The sequence below is a fragment of the Molothrus aeneus genome, chromosome 3 (assembly GCF_037042795.1).
Source record: "Molothrus aeneus isolate 106 chromosome 3, BPBGC_Maene_1.0, whole genome shotgun sequence".
Classification (NCBI taxonomy): Eukaryota; Metazoa; Chordata; class Aves; order Passeriformes; family Icteridae; genus Molothrus; species Molothrus aeneus.
Genome location: NC_089648.1, coordinates 81825337 through 81844900, shown reverse-complemented (window position 1 = coordinate 81844900; position 19564 = coordinate 81825337). Strand labels below are relative to the sequence as shown.

Genomic DNA, 19564 nt, shown 5'->3' with positions numbered 1-19564 from the left:
GCATACATTAGCAGCTATAAACATTACATGGCATATCACACTATGTCAGCTTATATGAAAACGTACAAAATGTGAATGTATTCAAAAAACTATTCTGCAGTTACTATCTTTAAAGCAAGACATAAAATCATTATGAAGTCTTGTAAGCATAACACTGTTTCAAACAGAAATAAATATATAACACTTTCTGGTAAATTACAGCAGCAAAAAACAAGAGGCATCCTTTTTTTAAGCAAGATTTTCATCACTATAGCAGCTGTTCAGACCTGAATTCCTCTCACAGCCTGCTTTATATTTTCCAGTAGGGCTTTATTTTCTGGACTCTGATAACGATCTTGATTTGTATACATGTCCGTCAAAGTGGTCACGTAAGCATCAAAATTTTGTTCATTGATTGGTTCCTACGAGATATTAAATAGTAGTTCATATACAACTTTTATTTTCTTAATCGTATATTCATTTAAGCATAACATATTATCAAGGCATACTGCCACCATTTTTATAATATTTAAAAAGCCTATTTAGTTCTTACTTAATTTTACAGGATACACTGGAACAGGCCCTCCATGTCTGTTAGCAGTTAAATGTATCTCTATGGTTTCAGTGCTGTTACCACAAATATCCAACTGGTTGATGAAACATAAACATAAAAAAAAGGTATCTATTGTATGAGAGGTGAACTGAAGATCGCCAAATTCCTTAACTTGTGCTCTCAATCACTTACCATATGTGGCAGCTGGATATTAGCTAGACTATGAATTAAAGACTGGCTTAAATTGGCCAATTCATGAAGAAGAGACTCATTTTGCTGTTCAATTACTTTGTTCTCCTCTTCTATCGTCTTCAGGTTGCTCTCCATTGTGGTAATCTAAAATGGACAAATTTATGTACAATGTAATATAAGGCAAACTGGTACAAAGCATGCACTCTTTGAAGGGAGAGAGAACAGAAATACCAGGAAAAGGAGAAAAGGTCTATTCATTCATGTTTAAAAAGGTTTTGCTTGAGTTTGCAGTTCTTATCGTCACTAAGCCTTTCTTATTCCCTGCATGTTGTATAACTTTAACAGCTTGTCTTTTCAATACTGGTAATAGTGAGTGAATGAACTTGGATTTGATTCCACTCCTTTAGAGCTTTGTATAGTTGAAAGGCATTAAGGACCTTAGTTCTGCAAGTTCACCCATGCAGTTAAACTCCTAGAAGCCAGTCTTAGGGGCATTCTGCAGTAAGTCACGCTTTTCTTATATTTTCAGCTACACATATATCTTGTTAATTAAGCATGCACAGCTCCTTGCTGCCAATGTTTAGCTCTTTGTAAGTATAATATGATTCTGTGCAAACTCACAGGGCTGATTTTGAAAGCTGAAAAACTGCATGTTATTTCAATGTATGTACAAAGTCAGAAAGATTTCCAATACATACAGTGAGTTGTAAAACTGAAGAAAGTGAAGAATATTTGAGCATAGGCCTGTGGCATTGCTTCATGTACAAGTGAAAACAACTGAGACTGTGTTCTGCCTGTGTTTCCAGGTGACCAGACACGTTAGCTCTGACCTTGCATGGTGCCCTGCTTGAGCTAAAAGCATTGCTGAGAGAAAGAGCATTGTGCTAATGGAGTTATAAGGATTTCAGATGAGCACTGGCTTATGTCCAACTCATCAAGAGCACATGCAGAGCTCATTCACATCTGTCTATACTTTCCTCTGTAGCCTTGTATGTACTTTCCACATGGGGTGATAACTGTTAACATCTATTACAGAGTGTACAGTGTGCTCTGTATGTGTGTAGGTTAAAATATGCATTGACAAGAAAAAAGAAGCCAGTGAAGTGGAAAAAATGCCAAAGAACACAAGGTTTTGAATTCTCAAAATGAGGTTTATCCATTTCTATACTGGCCTAGAGAGTGAGCTGTGGAAAGAATTGATACAATTGAAATGCTGATGGGAAGGTCAGAGGTTTGTGCAGTAGTAACAGGCAGAAGGGTAAAGGTTCTTAAGCGCACATCAACTTGACCTTCGGTGAGTAAATGTTTGAAAACTGGTGGCACAGGCAGGTAGTTAGAGGTATCACATTTTATTTTGGACCTAAACTTTTAGTCTGCTTATGGAAATGCAGCCCATTAGTTGATAGAAGTAATTTTGAAAAGTGATGTGTCTACATAAACAGTTTCCAAGTATCTCTTGCTTTGACTACAGGTGCAAATTGCAGTTAATCCAAGTTGCCAGTATTGTGGGGACTTGGTTTTGTAACAATTAATTGATTCTGAGCTAATTTGCACAAAATATATTAGTAAGGAAAAAATACTTTCTTCATCTTTGAACCTGGACACCTGATCCTCCTCTCTTATTTTTCTTTCAGCTTGTTTATAGTGGAGAGAAATGCTGTATCCAAATGCAAAACATCTTTCATAGTTGCTTCTTAGTCAAATCATACTCCAATACCTATCCTATTTTTTTTTTAATATTACAGACCAGAATGAGTCTGATGCCAATGAAGGCGCAGTTCAGTATGGCATACTGCAGCCACCTCACTAACTTTAGCTGGAGCTGACACTCTGCAGATTTTCTGTCTAGCTAAGCATTGCAATTTGAACCATCATTTTTGCTTTTTTTCGTGAGATGCTGAATTCTGCAAATACAGTGGCAGATGATCAGCATATCTCACCACTTCACTTAATATTCATCTGTAAGTTCATCTGTTTTTAATTTAATTGTTGTATTTGTTCACTCAAAGACTGAAATTTCCCTCCCCACATTTTACTCTAAAACTAAGAAATGTTTACTTGTATGTATTCTGAAAATAGGATAATCTGTTTCTTGTATGAAACACACAATTATTTGCAGATTTTTTCTTCCCCTCTCCCCTTTATGTGTTTCTGCTCCTCTCATATTTGCATGTTAAATTTTAACAAATTTACTAGAAGATTTTAGATTAAAAATACTTTCTTCAAAGTCTTAAGTAAAAAGGCAGCTGAGTAAAGGAGAATCTTGTAAGTGCTCCACCTAAGAAAAAGGGCTGATTTTCACTTTATTAAATTGAAAAATTCTACATGGAAGCATTTCCTGTTCCTGTCATATGAAAAACTTTCACTGGCACTTACAATCATATGGGCTGCAAATCTGTATCAAACAAGACTGTTGCTACTTCTGGTGTTCACATAACTTCCACTATTTTCCCATTGCATATTTCCCATCTGTCAAATTTTACTGAAATCTGAGTTGCACAATGATTTTCTAAAGGTTTATCAACAAACATTTTGTTATGCCCAGTATAATTTCACTGTTGCAAATAAAGGGCACTGTTGACTTTGATCCTCTTAATAGTTTGATAATGACTATGATGTAACTCCCTGTGTTGTAAATGTAAATTGCTTATCTTCAGGAGAGTGCATGAATTCAAAACTAAGGCCTCTGAATTTTTTTGTGAAGTTTAACTCAGTTGGGATTCTCTGCAAGGCCTTAGTAACTAGCTGGATAAGAACAGATAAGTATTAGACCAGACTACCCAGAGATTTTGGAATTTCTAGTATGGGAAGTAAAGAACAGGTTAGACAAGCACCTGTCAGCTTTAGCTTAGGAAGATCTTAGGAAGTAAAGGTGACTGGTAGACAAAATAATGTTTTCATGGTCTCTTGTAGCTCTTCTTTTTAAAATCCCATTAATCATTTTAACCTACCCTTTTTCTAAATCTGCTGCACTGAAGTGTGAAAAATATCCTTTTAACTTATTGGTAAAATCACCAGCTGAGCTTTCTCTTACCAAGAACATTCATAAGGTCCCATAAGTGCCTAATATGACTTTTAAGAATATGCAATGGCACTAGTCTGAAGAATGAAAGCTGGAACTGAGACCACTAAAGTATGGCTTTTGTACTCATTTCAGATCAAAGCTTGATATGAAATTCCTAGATAAATCTCTGAAACTCAATACATGTTTATGCCTGTGATAGTGTTACCATGGTTTTATTTTTCAATCCATCTGGCCAAATATAAAATTAAAAGTGCAGTAAATTACTGACAACTGCAGCATTTACCTAATGTACATGTAACAGCCAAACTGCTTCACATTTTTTAAAACTCAGCCATATCAGTCTGTATGTAAATAGCTTAATACAGTGTATTAAGCAGAAGAAAAGATAAGGCAATTGGAAGCTGCCAGATTCAAAATTTATGGCCAAATTTCTCAAGAGTAAATGTATGTAATTATGCTGCAGTTGATTATTCTTCTTGCTTTACGTTATTGCAGATTTTCTCCTCATTACCCTACAGTTATATTTGGTCACATCAGGAAACTGTAAACCTTGAACAAAATCCTATGAAAGCTGAATAATGACAGTGGAATTCTGAATGCAGGTATAAAGTAGAAGAGAGGTTTCAGTATCAATCTGGCTAAGGTTTAGAAATCAAATAAAACCCAAGTTGAAGAAGTAGATCCTGCCTTTATGACTATACAAGAGGAGAAGGAGAATGGACATGGTGCCCATCTCCACAAGCTGCAGACAAAGAAGTAACAAGGAGTGGTTTACTCTGTTTCCATTGAGATCAACTGAGTGACTATCATCATGGGACTAAAGACTAAATGGTGACTGTGGTGAACTTCACTCTTGGTGTCTGTGCTCAAATCATGTGAAGAGACAAGCACCAGAATCTATACTGGATGCTGAAAAATTCAAGGGGAATTCAATTGATTTTCTTCTTTTGCTTTTTCCATCCAGTTTTAGGACTACTGAATAATGGGATTTTAGTTAATAGTCTAATGTTAGGTTTTCTGCTTTTTTTCCCCCGACAAATTTATACGAATGAAAAAAGAATTAATCAGGATCTCTGGAACGACTACTGCTGCCAAGGGCTGCATTTAGTGTATCACATGATACTCACTTCTCTGTCTAAATTTCCTCTTTAAGACATGACAAAAGCCATGTTGCTCATCTGGGCTCCTTCACCTTGTAACTTATGTTAACGACCATGTCATCACACAATATTTTAAGAACTATCAGAAAGGCACAGCCTTATCAAGGGGAAATACCAAGCTGACCATGACAGGTCATGTTTTGCCATTATTTTAAAGAATGCTTTTGCTGAATTCTTTTTGGTTTTTTTTACTGTTGATAACTGATTTGAAAATTGCATAATGAGCACTGTCTTCAGATTTTATAAATAGCAAATTATGCATAGATATCTTAATATATAAGGAAACAATAAATGTCCTATATTTTTTAATCAGTCATGTAGAAAAAGCAGCTTGAATTTAGGGCTTCATAAAACTGTTACCTGAGTTCTGAGTTTAATCATATCAGCTTCCATCTGGGAGTTGGATTCATTTAGTTCTTTGATTTCTTCATCTAACTGTTTAATTTCTTCATCATTTTCTATACCTGTGTGACATAAAAATAAAAGGGGTGTTAATTAACATTTAAATCAGAGTTCAGTTAATTATTTCCATATTTAAAAATCAATTTATTTCAAGCAAAAAAAAGGAAGCATTCTTCAAACTTTTATTCTGCAGTTAAAAAGAAATATTTTCAACTACTGTTACTTTTAAAATTGCAGTAATTCTCCAGTGAAAATGCTGAAAATACCTGGAGGATCAAAAGGACCTTTATATTATAAGAAATGTACCTGCAGCAACAAATTTCACTCCACTGTCATATGTAATTTATTTAAAGAGTGTGTCCACTTACAGATCTTCTGGAGGTAAGTAAAAAATCTTAACATAGTAATCTCTTCATATTAAGCATTATCAAGAGAAGCTGTAACTAATTCAGAATTTTTTTTCTCAACAAAGAGAAATTTTGTTGATGTACTGGGAAATACTGTGATTCTGCAGTTGTTTTTAATGTTGGACGATGGCTCAGAATGGTTCAGAAGGGTTCAGAAGGGTGTTATTAAATAACGATATATAGAGTAATTTTAAAATGGAAGTGCTTTCTCACATTTTTTGAAATAAATATTAAAAGCAACAGAACTTTAAAGTTAACTGCATTTCTAAGAATTCAGACAGGAATAAACTGTAACAGTTTAATTTATTTATCTTTATAAATAATGTAACAAAGCATAAAATAATCCTGGGATGAGACAGATAGATCTGTCTTTTTTCAAGTCAAAGTGTGAACACCTAAAGTCAGAGAAACTGGTGGTCCCGCTCTCCTTCTTCTGCTGGTGTGAATCTTTCATACCTTTCCCCACAGTGCCTGACTCTGATAGGAAAGATGTCATTGAATTATATAATGGCTTGGGTTGGAATGGACCTTGAGGATTATCTAGTTTCAACCCCTCTGCCATTGGCTGGAACATCTTCCCAGACCAGGGAAGACTAGACCACGTTTTTCACGGCCCCATCCAGCCTGGCCTGAAACACTTCCAGGGAGGAGGCATCCACAGCTTCTCTGAACAACCTATTCCAGTGCCTCATCTCTCTCACAGTAAGGAGTATTTTCCTAATATCCAATCTAAACCTACTCTCTTGCAGTTTGAAGCCCTTTCCCCTTTGTCCTGTCACTACGTGCCCTTGTAAAAAGTCCCTCTCCTCTGTTGCAAGATCCCTTCAGGTACTGGAAGGCTGCAACTGGGTGACCTCAAAGTCTTCTCTTTTTCAGGCTAAACAATCCCAAATATCTCAGCCTTTCCTTGTAGGAGAGATGCTCCATCCCTCTGGTTATCTTGGTGGCCTCCTCTGGACTCACTCCTACAGGTCCATGTCCTTCCTGTGCTGGGGACCCCAGAGCTGGATGCAGCCCTGCAGGTGGGGGCTCAGCAGAGCAGAGGGGGAAATCCCCTCCCTGATGCAGCCAAGGGCACGTTTGGCTCTCCAGGCTATGAGGGCACATGGCTGGGTCATGTCCAGCCTCTCACCCCTCACACCCCCAAATCCTTCTCAGCAGGGCTGCTCTGGATCTGCTCATCCCAGTCTGTGTTGATATTGGGGCTTGCCCCAACACAGGTGCAGCTCCTTGTATTTGGTCTTGTTAAACCTCAAGTTTGGTGTCATCTGCCAATTTGCTGAGGGTGCACCTGATCCCTTTGTTTATGTCATTAATGCAGATATTAAATAACACTGGTCCCAGTACAGACCCCTAAGGGACAACACTTGTCGCTAATGTCCATCGGGACTCTGGGCCATTGACCACCACCCTCTGGATGTGACAATCCAACCAATTCCTTATTCACCTAACACTGCACCCATCCAATCCATCTGTATCCAATTCAGAGAGAAAGATGTTGTAGGAGACCATGGCTGTGGCTTTATAGAAGTCCAGGTAAGTGACATCTGTAGCTCTTCCCTTGTCCACTGATGTAGTCACCCCATCATAGAAGTCCACGGGGTTGCTCAGGCAGGCCACGTGTCCAAGTAGCCAAAATATCCATATATTACTCCTTAAGGCATTCTTCCTGGGCATGGCATATACTTATAGTTTTCAATACTACCCAGGTTGTAGAGAAAATAACATCCAGATCTCTCACTCCCTGGTTACAAACTCTTGAACAAAGACAGCCACTGCTTTCTCCAGCTGTGCTGGCCATGTGGGCTGAGGTGCCTCCTGCACTGTGTTCAAATGCTCTGTGGCTCTAAATGCAGTTAACACCAACAGGTAAGAAGGCATGCACTGCCACAGACTAAGTGACTACATAGTTTTCCAAGAAAATTCAGGACTTGGGCACCTCCCAGACAAGTTTTTATCATATTACTTACTTGAACTACATTTTGCTTTTACTGCACTTCAACTACCAGGGTACTATCCTGACTTTCATCCAAGGTACCTTCATCATCTTCCCTGCAACTCAAGGTTCCCAGGAAGAATTGCAGTTTACTGGAGCTGAAATGGCACAAAGCCATCTCCATCTGCCAAAGGTTATAGAGCCACAGGTCTAAATGAATTCAAGGGAACTCAGGAGGAATTGACATTCTGGAAATAAGCCCTTTTTCTCTTCTGAATCCTGTAACAATATAAGACTATCACCCTTTGATGAATGAAATGTATATATTATAATATATATACAAATATATTTTATATATATATATATATATAGCAAATTATAATAGTATATTCTACTTTGAAATATTTTAGAGTTTTAGATTTATATAGACATAACTCAATCTGACTGCTCTACTCCTGGCTCAGGTTTCCAGAGCACAAGACCTGGTTTCACTTCTACTGACAGTGAATTCACAATTTATATAGAGTGGATTTATACATGTAGGGAAAAAGGCAAAAGAGTAACAGTAACTTTAGTTTACAGAGAATTAGTATTTAAGAACTTAATGATTAAAAATTTACCATTACTGGCCCGCTGCTTTATTGTTAGCATTTGTTCTCCAGACAGCTTTGCTTTCTTCATTGCTGAAGTAGCTCTGGGGCATCCTGATAAACTGTGAACAGTAAGGAGCCTGTTAATTTTGACAGGTCATTGAAAAGAAATCTGTAATCCAAAGCTGTAATAAAAACAGTAACAGAGACATGGTTTATCTTCACTGCCTAGCACCGAAAGAGTGCACTAGTCTGAAAAATAAAGGACTTACCAGTAGTGATTTCATTATTTTGTTTTTCTTCCGAGATCTTTTTGCATAGACAGCAAATATAGAAGTCAGATATACAGTTCAATTTTCTTAAGACAAAATACTTTTAATAAAACATTTTATTTTAAAAGCAGTTATTTTCTAAATACTCCCACTTGAATTTATGTGTCCCTGCCTGAATTTCCTCCCTTTTTTGATTCAAATGTTCAAACATGGAACTGAATGCTGAGAAGAGGACATGAGCTACCTCTCATATACGAATGACTAGCTCTTATAAACTGCTTTTCTTTGTGAATATCACCTACTGAGCTAGCTAAATTGCCCTTTTCTAATTTTTTTCTTAAAATGGCAGTAACTTATGTGTTAGCTTGTTGTTGGAGCCCAAGGAAGCAATTCTAATAGAAATGACCTTGTTTTAATGGGGGATATATATGTCTTATAATGCATATCCATTATGCATTATATGGATGTACATTCAGTTATCTCTTCTCTCTCACATTGCCAAAATATTAAGCTTTTTAATTACATTGTACAAAACAGTTTGATAGCCAACACAGTCTTAGCAGTCTTTATTATAAAAATTAAAATACAGATCAGACAGTGCTCAATATTTAACAAGTAATGGTACACCAAATTACCCCCTTTTTCCAAAATCACATCTTTCATGTAGTTGCACTATTGCAGATAAGAGAAAATACATATTCATTCTAATTTAATGATGGAAAACCAAAATCTTATTTTGAGGAAGCTGTAGCTTTAGTGAAGGGAATTTGGAAGCTTTCTAAACAATTTCCTCTTGCCTCAACATTTCAGTTTTCATATCCATGCAAACTGAGTAATGTTATGTACTTTTCACTGCATTAGACGCACATTTATATTTCCTCTCCAAATCCAAAAGAAGAATTTTTTTTACAATTTTTAATTGTGCAAATCAGATTCAAATCTGTAATATGGAGGAAAGTGGTGTCTTTGATTTAAAGCATTTCTTTAAGTAAAGATGCAAATTCTTTCTAAATAAAGTCCTCTCATTTAGGTATAGTTTGATTATTGAAACCATTTCCCTGAAAAGCCTGGACTACTAGTATCAAGTGCAGTCATACAAAAAAGGATTGCTCTTAGGAAAATATATTAAAAAATTATTTTCTAAGTGAAAGAATCCATGTTCAACATTTCATACAGCTTTGTGACTAAGAAGATGTATAATAAAATAATACTTGTAGTATCAAGAAATGGCATGACCTAGTAGCTTTTGGCTGTAGCCTAGCTGGTAGGATGCCAAATTACTACTCCAAGGTCTGCTATGGACTCAGTGTGTGACTGTAAACAACTGTCTTCTTGATGTGTCAAAGGGAGCCTTGAAGACAATTAAGGAGAGGATTTGGTGTTTTGGGAAAAAATGTTGGCACAGAGAAAGAAATGGGATAACAGTATATGCAAAGTTTCTGCATCATTTAACTGACTTCATTTTTGTAACCTTTCCGTTGATTTAATGAATTTTCTCATATTTTGTACTCGCTCTTTTTCAGAAGAAGTTAGCATCACTGGGCATAAAAACAACTCCATTAGATTACTCTCATCTTGTTCTGTAGCCTTTTCCTCTCTAAAAGTCCTGACTGATTAAACCCCTCAAAATAAAATCAGTCCTCAAACAGCCTATAGGTACAGCATTCAAACAGACCAACAAGAAAACTGGATCCTAGAATAGCACATCTGAGAGCAGAGAAAAATAATCAAACAAATAAAATTTGTTCTGAAGTATTAGAAATCTACTTTGTGATTCAGTGTGCCTAAATCCAAATTTTGGTGCCAAGGACCCAGTCTTATTCTCAGGCCATGATTCTACACACCAAGTTTTCAGGACTGCCTAAACCTGTAGGTATCTTCCCAGCTAGTCTAGAAGGTGTGCCCAGGGTGCTCCAAGGTGCACTCTCACCCTGAGGCCCCAGGTATAAGGTTCCATATGTGCAATACTAAACTTTCCTATTTCACAAAACAGGGTGGTCACATTGTAGCTGCCAAACAGCAACTGTCCGTGGCCCATCACCACTGGAGAGAGATTTATTGCCAGGGTACGGAGCACCTACAGCTTGGCTCCAGTTCAGGCACCCTTCTGCCTAAACTGAATCACAAAGATCTGGGTGCTGTGCTCCATCCTTGCTGCTGGAACTGTTGGAGAGTCCTTCTGCACGGATTATCTACCTTCTTCTGGAGGCAGCCAGATGAATCACAAGTTAGTGAGGAGAAAGGCAAAGGGCTGCCTATTTTTTGGGAGTTCTAGTGAAGATGCAGAAGGCTTCCACATTCTGTAGCCAGATTAGTTTTGTTCTAACCCACTGGTGATCTAATACAGTATGTACAGACAAAGGAGGGCTATGATCAAAATGAGATTTTTGCAATACATCTGCATGCCTAATCCACAAGCTTCCTCTTTTTTCTTCCCCAATCCTTACATGCACAGCTTTAACTTGTGCATCATGCACCTCTGTGACTGACTAGCTTTCGCTTGTTACATGTCTGTCCTTAGAAGAGGCTGTGAATGAACATATGGTCCTAAATTTTCCAGTGGCTTTATGCAATTTGAGAAAGCATTCAAAACTCCCAAAGGTATTCTGCTCACCACAGAGGAAGATGCCAAAGCCAGACCATGCCATTGCTTTCCTCTGCAGATCTTTTCTGGCAAATCTGTCTCTTCATTAATTATATATTGTATTGTAAGCAGATGAGCTCACTTTCCTGAGTCAGGCACTTTCAGTTTCAGTGAAGCAGATACCAAGTTAGTAACCTAAATTAAGAGTATTGACTTCTACTACAGTTTGTTTAACTTGTCTAAATTCTTCAGAAATTACCTAGTCAAAGATAGCAATGTGCACCCTTTTCGCTTTTCTCTGTTGTTAATTTAGTTCCTTTAAACTGTTTTAAGTAATTAAAAAGTAAATTAGGACTTTTAGAATAAGCTTCTACTCTACAAGGACATTCTACCTCTTATCTAATTGACTATGTTTACTTCTACTGAAGGCAACTGCTCTTTGAATTGAGAACAGCCAAAAGAACTCAGGATATATGGGAAGACAAGATGAAAAACAAAGTGAAGGCAGTGTTGCACAAAAGTGCAAAAGTCTGTTGTACAAAGGCTGAACCCTACAGAGGTGTAAAGTTAACCAAAAAGCTTGAATTGAGATCCCAGTGAGACTGAGAGTTGCTGGAGATTTCTAGAAGAATGAATGATAGAAGGAGACAGAAGGACAGAAGGACAGAGGATGATTTTATTTTTTTCCTGTGACTGGCAAACAAAACAATATATGTGAAAGCTATTTCAGTGTTTAAGAGTTAAGCAATACATGCTTTAAATATCTCAGAAATAAAAAAAGGCTATGAGAAATATTGAGGTAGTAGTTTTGTTAAGGATAATACTTATCCTTGCATTAAGTATGCTATGAAGCTGGATATTAGGAAAAGGTTCTTCACCCAGAGGGTGGTTGGGCAATGGAACAGGCTCCTCAGGGAAGTGGTCACAGCCTGATGGAGTTCAGGAAGTGTTTGGACAATACTCTCAGGCACCTGGTGTGATTCTTGGGTCTGGACTTCGATGACTTTGACTCCTTATGGGTCCCTTCCAACTCAGGATATTCTATTATTAAGTTTGAATCCTTTACAGTTGATGTTTGTCATAGGTTTTCAAACTTTACACTGACTTTGACACAATTCTGCAGCTTATTCATTCCAGCAAAGAATTAGTAAAATTAATCACAGTTATCTCACTTGCTCCTGCCATTATTCTCATACACACAGGAAATCATAAGAACATATAAACATAGTTGAGTATTCTTTCCATAATAAAAATGAGTTAGGCTTTCTAACAGCATTGCTGGGATGTTGCTGTAATAGATTCAGTATAAATGGTTTTTATTTGGTATAAACCTACAAAACCATGAATTATCTCTGTCAGACTCTGGATGCCACAGGGCTTGAAGCCACAGCATTTTGGCAGGGCTGTGAGAAGCAGCAGAAATTAACTCTGTACTCCCTCTGAGTTTCTGATTCACCAAGAGCTGTGAGTCTCTGCTGTATCTACAACCAGATGACCATCAACACCTTATTTTGTTGGGATGCAATATGTCTTGGCTCTTGATAAATTTCTACTGTTGGGCTTAACCTCTAATTTGAGAAAGAAAAGTATTGTCTGGCACATCATTCTAGAAAACCACCCTCTGCCATAACTTACAAAATACTATAAAGACTGTATGGTGATTGGGTGATTGTATCTATTAGAGTTGAACATAGGGTGAAGAATGAATTTTCTTTCTGGTTTAGCAATGTGGTTATCTTACTGCAACCAGTGCCTCACCATATATTCAGTGGATTTGGAAATAGGGTGAAATTTTTTCAAAAATAAAATGAAAATTAGTGGGTGAAAAAGTTTTAAAGGAGTTTTTAGGTAGTGTTCATTGCACATTTATCAAGAAATTTAGATGAAATAAATGATCAAGAAATTTAGATTAAATACATGTGAGCTAAAATCCTGAACTGTTTCAAGAATGTAATTGCACTGTCTTCAGGGATGCAAACAACAGAGGCCACCAGAGTGAAGGATCATTGATCAAGTGGAGCAATTGTCTGGGTGACCGATTTTAGTTATCTGCGTTCCAGTTGTGTGTTAAATACATTTTTTTCCTCAGTAGACAGATGCAGTTTAGTCCCTCTTGAAGCTGGAGAATTTGCACTTGGCTTTTCAAGTGAAGAAAACAATTTCCAAACAAAGTAGGTATATGGGAAAGGAGAAGATAAAGGTCAAATAAACCACAAATTTTTTATTTGGTATGTCAAGTGTTGAAGTTTACAAAGAAAGAAATAAGAGAGTATAAAGAAACCACAGCCTCAAACCCAAAAAGCATCCTGAGCAAAAATTTTATGAACCCTGCAAGAAGTTTATAGGCTCACTACCACAATGATTTTTCAAAAATAAAATGAAACACTTCTCGTGTCTATTAAAAATAGTATTGTCTGTAGACTAGAGGAAGGAACAAGTCACTTTCAAGGTACATCTTTTAACTAGAGATATATTCAAAACAAGCCCCAGATGTAAATCCTTTTGAAATTCAGGGAAATACAGATCACAGTGAGAATGACTGTTTTATTTTGTTAATGGCTGAAACCTTACTAAGCTCTTCAACTATTTGCTAATGTTTGAAGTTCAAGTTAAGAGATCAAACTCAGTGATCAAAGTAGCCCATTCCTTAGTTTAATATTAAATCCATGAACCACTCTTTTTTTTCTATGTTGAAGGGTATCAGCTTTAGTGACTTCCTTATTCCCATGAGTAAATTCTACTACACACCTTAAAGGAGGAAACATGCACAACTCCAGCAGAGATAAAAGGAACCCTCCCTAAACCAGCACTCATTTTTATTTACATTCAAGGATGATTGGCTTTTCCCCAGGTTCTTATAGAGATGTGAAGCAAAGGGAATCCAGGAGAGAGGTTCTGCAAACAAGGTAGTTCTGTTTTCATGGAGATTGCCACGACTCACAGAGGAATCTCTTCTCCCCACACAACCCCAGCTGCCTTTGTGTGGTGTTGGGTGTCAGAAAAAAATAATCTCTTCAGCTCACTTTCAGAATTCTTCATTGGAAAATAATGATTTTTATTAATGTGGCCCTTTATAGGTCTTGTTTCCTGGCTAAAGCTTTTTGTTTGGTTGGTTTGGTTGGTTAGTTGGGGTTTTTGGGGGTTTTTTTGGTACATTTACAACTTCTTTGGGTGCATTTGCAACTCACACCTGACTGCTTGCTGTGAAAAAGTTCAATTTTGAGTCAGGAGGGAAATCTAAATTAAAAATACTAAAAGCTTGATGTAATGTGGAAAGTGACAGCTCCTAATTCAAGCTGTTTTCCAAAGGTGCTGAGGAAAGTAGCTGAGATTTTATTCTGTTTAAATAAATCTTTGCTTCAGAAGTAAGAAAAATCAAACCACTACCTAAATGGTCATAAAAAAATACAGCCATTATGATTAAAATAAAATGCAATGTTTTCAAAATTATTTTAATAATATCTGATCATTGTTTCAGAAAACTTTCTGGAAAGAACTATGTTTTTATTTTAGTGGGGGAAGGGTTGAATTAGCATTAAAATCTGGTCAGTCAAAGGCACCAAATGGACATCAAGAGAGAGTGAATGGCCACCCAGAAGAAAGTATTTGTTTTGTTTTTTTGGTTTTTTTTTTTTTTTTTTATTGGAGATTTAAAAGGTAAGGTAGCAGTTTTAGTTTAATTATGCCTATCCCTCATAACAAAAGAACAAAGCAGGCATCAGGTAAGAAAAACAAAAATAGGAATTATGCAGAAATGTTAACATGGCAAAGCTGAGAGAAAAAGCCTTGAGAGCAGACTCAATTTGAAAGGAATCCCCCTGGGGCATAAATATACAGCAGAAAAGGGATTAATGAATCTTGAAATGCTGGAACTGTAAGAGCACTGCCAAAGATGCCCTTCAGCTGGGCACAGTAGTCCCTTGGCAAATTTACATGATATTTAGTTAACTGAGGCTGCTTAGTCAGCAAAGAGGCTTTGTGGGTGGGCTTCTCACATGTGTTAATGAGCTTTGACCTGTATCATCCCTGAAGAGGGAAAGAGGTTTGGCTCTTGCCCAATGTGTAACAACTGTTAAAAAAATCTCTCATTTATTCTTTGGTGAGCGAGTACCCACTGCAGCACATTGCATGACTTACAGGTGGCCCCAGCATTAAGCCAGGCACTTAGTGGGACACAACTGAACGCCCCAGGAGCTGGGGCCTGGCTTCTGCAAAGCTTATTGGCCTCTCTCCTGTCAGGGGACTGCCCACAACAGGACAGATGAGCTGAAGACCAGTGGATTTACCGGGCTGTTGAATAGGAAGAAAGGTTGAGACTTCCCTGTGTATAAATAGGTAAGGTGTATGTTTAGCTACACACCTCTGATTAGTGCTCTTAGGTGGCTGAAAAATTCATGTGATCTATTTAAGTGACCAAGTACAGCTCACTTTGGCACTTAAAATGAAGCACAATTTCTCTGAACTTTGTATAGACAGCAAGGAGAAAAATGTATTTCAAGAGGAAAATTCATCCCTCCTGAAATCTAAAAAGTCATCCTGTATTCTCTGCTTTTTTATGAGCTATGTCTGGAATGAGGACAAGCAGACTTATAACCAGACAGCTTCTGCTAAGTGCCTGAAATCAAGGAAGTGTCACATTGCAAACACCTGTACAATTGCTGTCTGCTGTAATTTGTCAGGTCTGCTAAGGAAAATGATTTTTCTAGTTTATATTGTGCAGTCTGCTTTTTCTAATACAGATTTCATATTATTTTCTCTGTGACTTTCCCAAGCTAAGTAAACCTCTTAAGTCCTTTTAGATTATCTTACTATCAAGAGTAACAGTTCAACAAATGGTACAGCTGATTAAAATGCTATTCCATCCTTCTTCCAGCTTGTAATGAAAAGAGCTGGCAGAACTACCTGCAAAGGGCCTAACTCTTTCGACAACCAGGTTCTGCATTTAGTCACTTGTAACTTTTGCCAAATTTTTAATGATCTGACTGAAATCTTCAGTGGTAACTGTCAGGCCAGGCTCATTTTTTTCCCCAAATGTCATAGGAAAAATATTTATATTTCTCAGAATATACTTCTATACCACTGTTTTGTCCATATACATTATTTTGTCCCGGCTGAGGAGAACAAAAAGTCCAAATAATTAGTGAATAACTCTAACTGTCTGTGAAATGGAGCAAGAAACACTTCATGGGGTGTTGCTCTGAGTTTAGAGATACATTCTGCTGTCTTCAGGAAAACAAAAGTAGATTGGTCAGAGCTATAACCCTCTGACAGAGTGTCCATTTGACATGCTAAATGGATGAGTTAGTGTTTAGCACCAGACCCTCCATGTACTTTTTGTGGGAGCCTTCCCTTCCACCAGCCCTGTTCAGGGCTGCAGGGCCTGCAGCAGAAGAATGCTTGCTGGAAGCAACGCCTGAGACTGCCTGTCCTGTTCTGCCAGTGCACCAACTACTGCAAATGCTGGGGACTGAGCAGCTCAGAAGTAAGAAGACTGACCAAGAGCCATAGTGACTGAGAAGGGAAGAGGGCCAGAACACCACTGTAGGAAAGAATGAGGATAGGAAGAGGAAGGTGTTGAAAAGTGGTTTAGGAAGACCCTTCTCCTTTAAGGTCAACACAAAATTACTCAGTAAAAAAAAATCCTTTGCACTGCAGGACCCACCACACAGATTTTTTTTTTTTCTTTATGTATATTATTATTACATTTAATTGCCTCATTTCTTTCCTTGTCTTCTTGGAAATGTCAACGCACTTCCATGCCTGTCATCTTTTAATGATGCCATCATGATGATGCTTATAATTGACAGTTGTAGCTACTGTTAAATGCAGTGAATTTGGTTAGTTCTTCTATACTCTTAATGATGTATGATGTTCTCCTGCTGAATTGCAATGTACAGCTTGTAGGAAAAACTAATAGATGGGAAACAGCAAAATAAATCAGTTACAGGAAGGGGACAGGCAGATTAAGACCAAGTGAAAAAACACCCTAAACAACTTAAAAGGCCTACCAAAGAAAGAGTAAAACAGTGAGAACTAAGAGTGAATTAATTTTGACACAAATGCAGCACTCTGTCAACTTACTGTAGCAACAAATAAAAGCATGGACAAGAGTTGACCTGACAAGAGACCTGGCTAGAAATAGATGCAATCAAATACTTCAATGCATTGCATATTCAAAGCTTCTTACAAATCTGGAGTTTGAAAGCATTTATGTTTCATAAATAGAAAAAAAAATATTTTTCTCCGTAAAGTTTTTACCACTTTCAGTGTACAGCATAGGAACACCTTTCAAAAGGTACTGCTGGACACAAACTCCTGAAAAATAGGGCATTTTGGAAGCTTAGGGCACCTTGAGAATTCAGCTGGCAGTTTGGATGCTTTGTGTTTTGAAGGATGCTTGCAATTGGCTTAACTGTGAGCTTCTGGGTCTGCTCAAAACCAAAAGAGAAGTGGACCAGGGATGAAAATGTGGGCAAATACCCACTGGGAATGACAAGGCTGTAGCTAGGGGCTGCAGAGATGCAGCTGGAATACCAAAACCTCAGCTCAAAATGAAGCTGGCTATAGAAATGTAAAAAACTCCAAGAAATGTTTGTTTAGGTACATAGAGAGCAAGTGGAAACAGAAGGAAAATACTGGCACACTGTTATATGGGAGAGGTGAATTAGTCACCAGCAATGCAGAAAAGGCAGCAGTTCTTGACACTTCCTTTACATCTGTCTTTACCAACACTGTTGGGCCCCAGGCCTTGGGAGCAAAACTCCAGGTTGATGCAAACATAGACTGACCATCACTGATGGAAGAGTTGCAACCGAACTGTTACAGGAGCTTGGCACTACAAATCAATGGGCCCTGACACTGCCCACCCGAGGGTGTGAGGAGTGCTGGCTGATGTTGTTGCAAGCCTCTTCATAATCTTTGAGAAATTGTGGAGATCAGGGGATATCCCAGAAAACTGGAAGAGAGATAGTGGCAACCCCACCTACAAGAGGGGCGTAAAGAAAGATGTACAGGCTCTTTAGCCTTATTTCAGTCTCTGGGAGAGTTATGGAATGAATACTCCTGGGGGCTATCACAAGTGAGATGAAGCACATGATTGGAAAAGCCAGCACAGATTCACCAAGGGCCAGTTGTGCTTAACAAACCTGCAAAAGAAAATTTGATTTTTGTGACAAAGTAACCTGCTTGGTTGATTTGGGGAGGAGGGGCGGCAAGTGGACATTCTCTACCTGGATTTCTCCCAGGCTTTTGATATGGCCTCCTCCTAGAGAAAAGTCTGATGGTCTGGACTAGTGATCTCTGTAGTAGGTGGGAAACTGGCTGAGAGGTTGCACACAGGGTGGTGGTAAACAGCTCCTTTTCAAACTTTCAACCCACCACAACCTGTCTCCCAGGGATCCATACTGGGCCCAACCCTGATTACAATCTTCCTAAGTTATCTGGACAACAGGATCAAGTGTATCCTGATGAAGTTTGACAAGGATACCAAACTGAGTAGGGAAGTGAACTATTTGGAAGCAGAAGTCACACTGCGGGAAGACCTGGATAGGCTGGAAGGGTGGGCTGACAAGAACCTTATGAAGTTCAACCAAAACAAGTGTCAGGTCTTGTACCTGGGAAAATATTCAGGAGCGCAGCACAGGCTGGGACCTACCTGTCTGTGGAGCAGCTCTGTGGAAAGGGACCTGGGGGTCCTGGAATGATAAGCTCAGTGTGAGTGCTGCTGCTGTGGCACAGAGAGCCAGCAGGGCACTGGGCTGCACCAACAAGGGCATCTCCACAGGGACACAGAAGTCCATGTCCCACTCATTGCTTATCAGGCCACACCTGGAATATGGTGCTTGGTTTTGGCTCACACTATGCAAAAAGATGTGGACAGGCTGGAGAGCCATTGTTCTTAATGATAAGTAATTTTTATAATTATAAAATTTTTAATAATAATACTTAATGACAAGTATTTTTATGTTTTTAAATGCTGAAGCTGAGAAATGCTGCTGTTAAGACAGGCTGTGACATCAGGCAAATATTGAAAGCTCTACAACAATTTATGAGAGAATTTGCAGCCACTAGCCTGTGTTTTGTAAAGCATCTGCATTACAGAGCTACTCCCTCTTTGGGGACACCCTGGCACCCCAGATAAACCCTGGGGTGAGATGCTATTCTGTGGTCCTGAGCACCAGGAGGTTTGACTGTAGGTGGTATTTCCAAATTCTCCCTTCAGAAGCTGAGGATGATCACAGAGGATTTTTATGCAGTATTTATTTCTAGCAAAGCATATTTAATGAGAAAAATGATCTGCATATGAAAAATCTACATCTCCAACCTTCTTCCCTCACATTTGTCATCTCCTTTGAGTGTTGGAGAACTTAGAGGTCCTCTGAGGATCCATGTGAGTGTAGGTATCACACAGCTTCCAGAAAGCAGCTGCAGAGGGCAGCTCCTGTCTTGATGTTCTTTTGGGTTG

At 38.2% G+C, this 19564-nt stretch overlaps 1 protein-coding gene across 20 annotated transcripts in view; it reads right to left on the bottom strand.

The window, feature by feature from the left end:
• MYT1L (myelin transcription factor 1 like) overlaps nt 1–19564 on the bottom strand; it is a 310753-nt gene that overhangs the window by 2391 nt on the left and 288798 nt on the right. For 13 of the 20 annotated variants that reach the window (XM_066547254.1, XM_066547257.1, XM_066547256.1 and 10 more), the window contains 4 exons: nt 8275–8366; nt 5264–5373; nt 725–868; nt 1–401 (listed from right to left, as the gene is read on the bottom strand). The exon at nt 1–401 is cut by the window's left edge and continues 2391 nt beyond it. In XM_066547254.1, coding sequence (XP_066403351.1) covers nt 261–401; nt 725–868; nt 5264–5373; nt 8275–8366 — 487 coding nt within the window. In that variant the 3' untranslated portion in view covers nt 1–260. The other 7 variants (XM_066547270.1, XM_066547271.1, XM_066547258.1 and 4 more) reach the window with 2 other exon arrangements.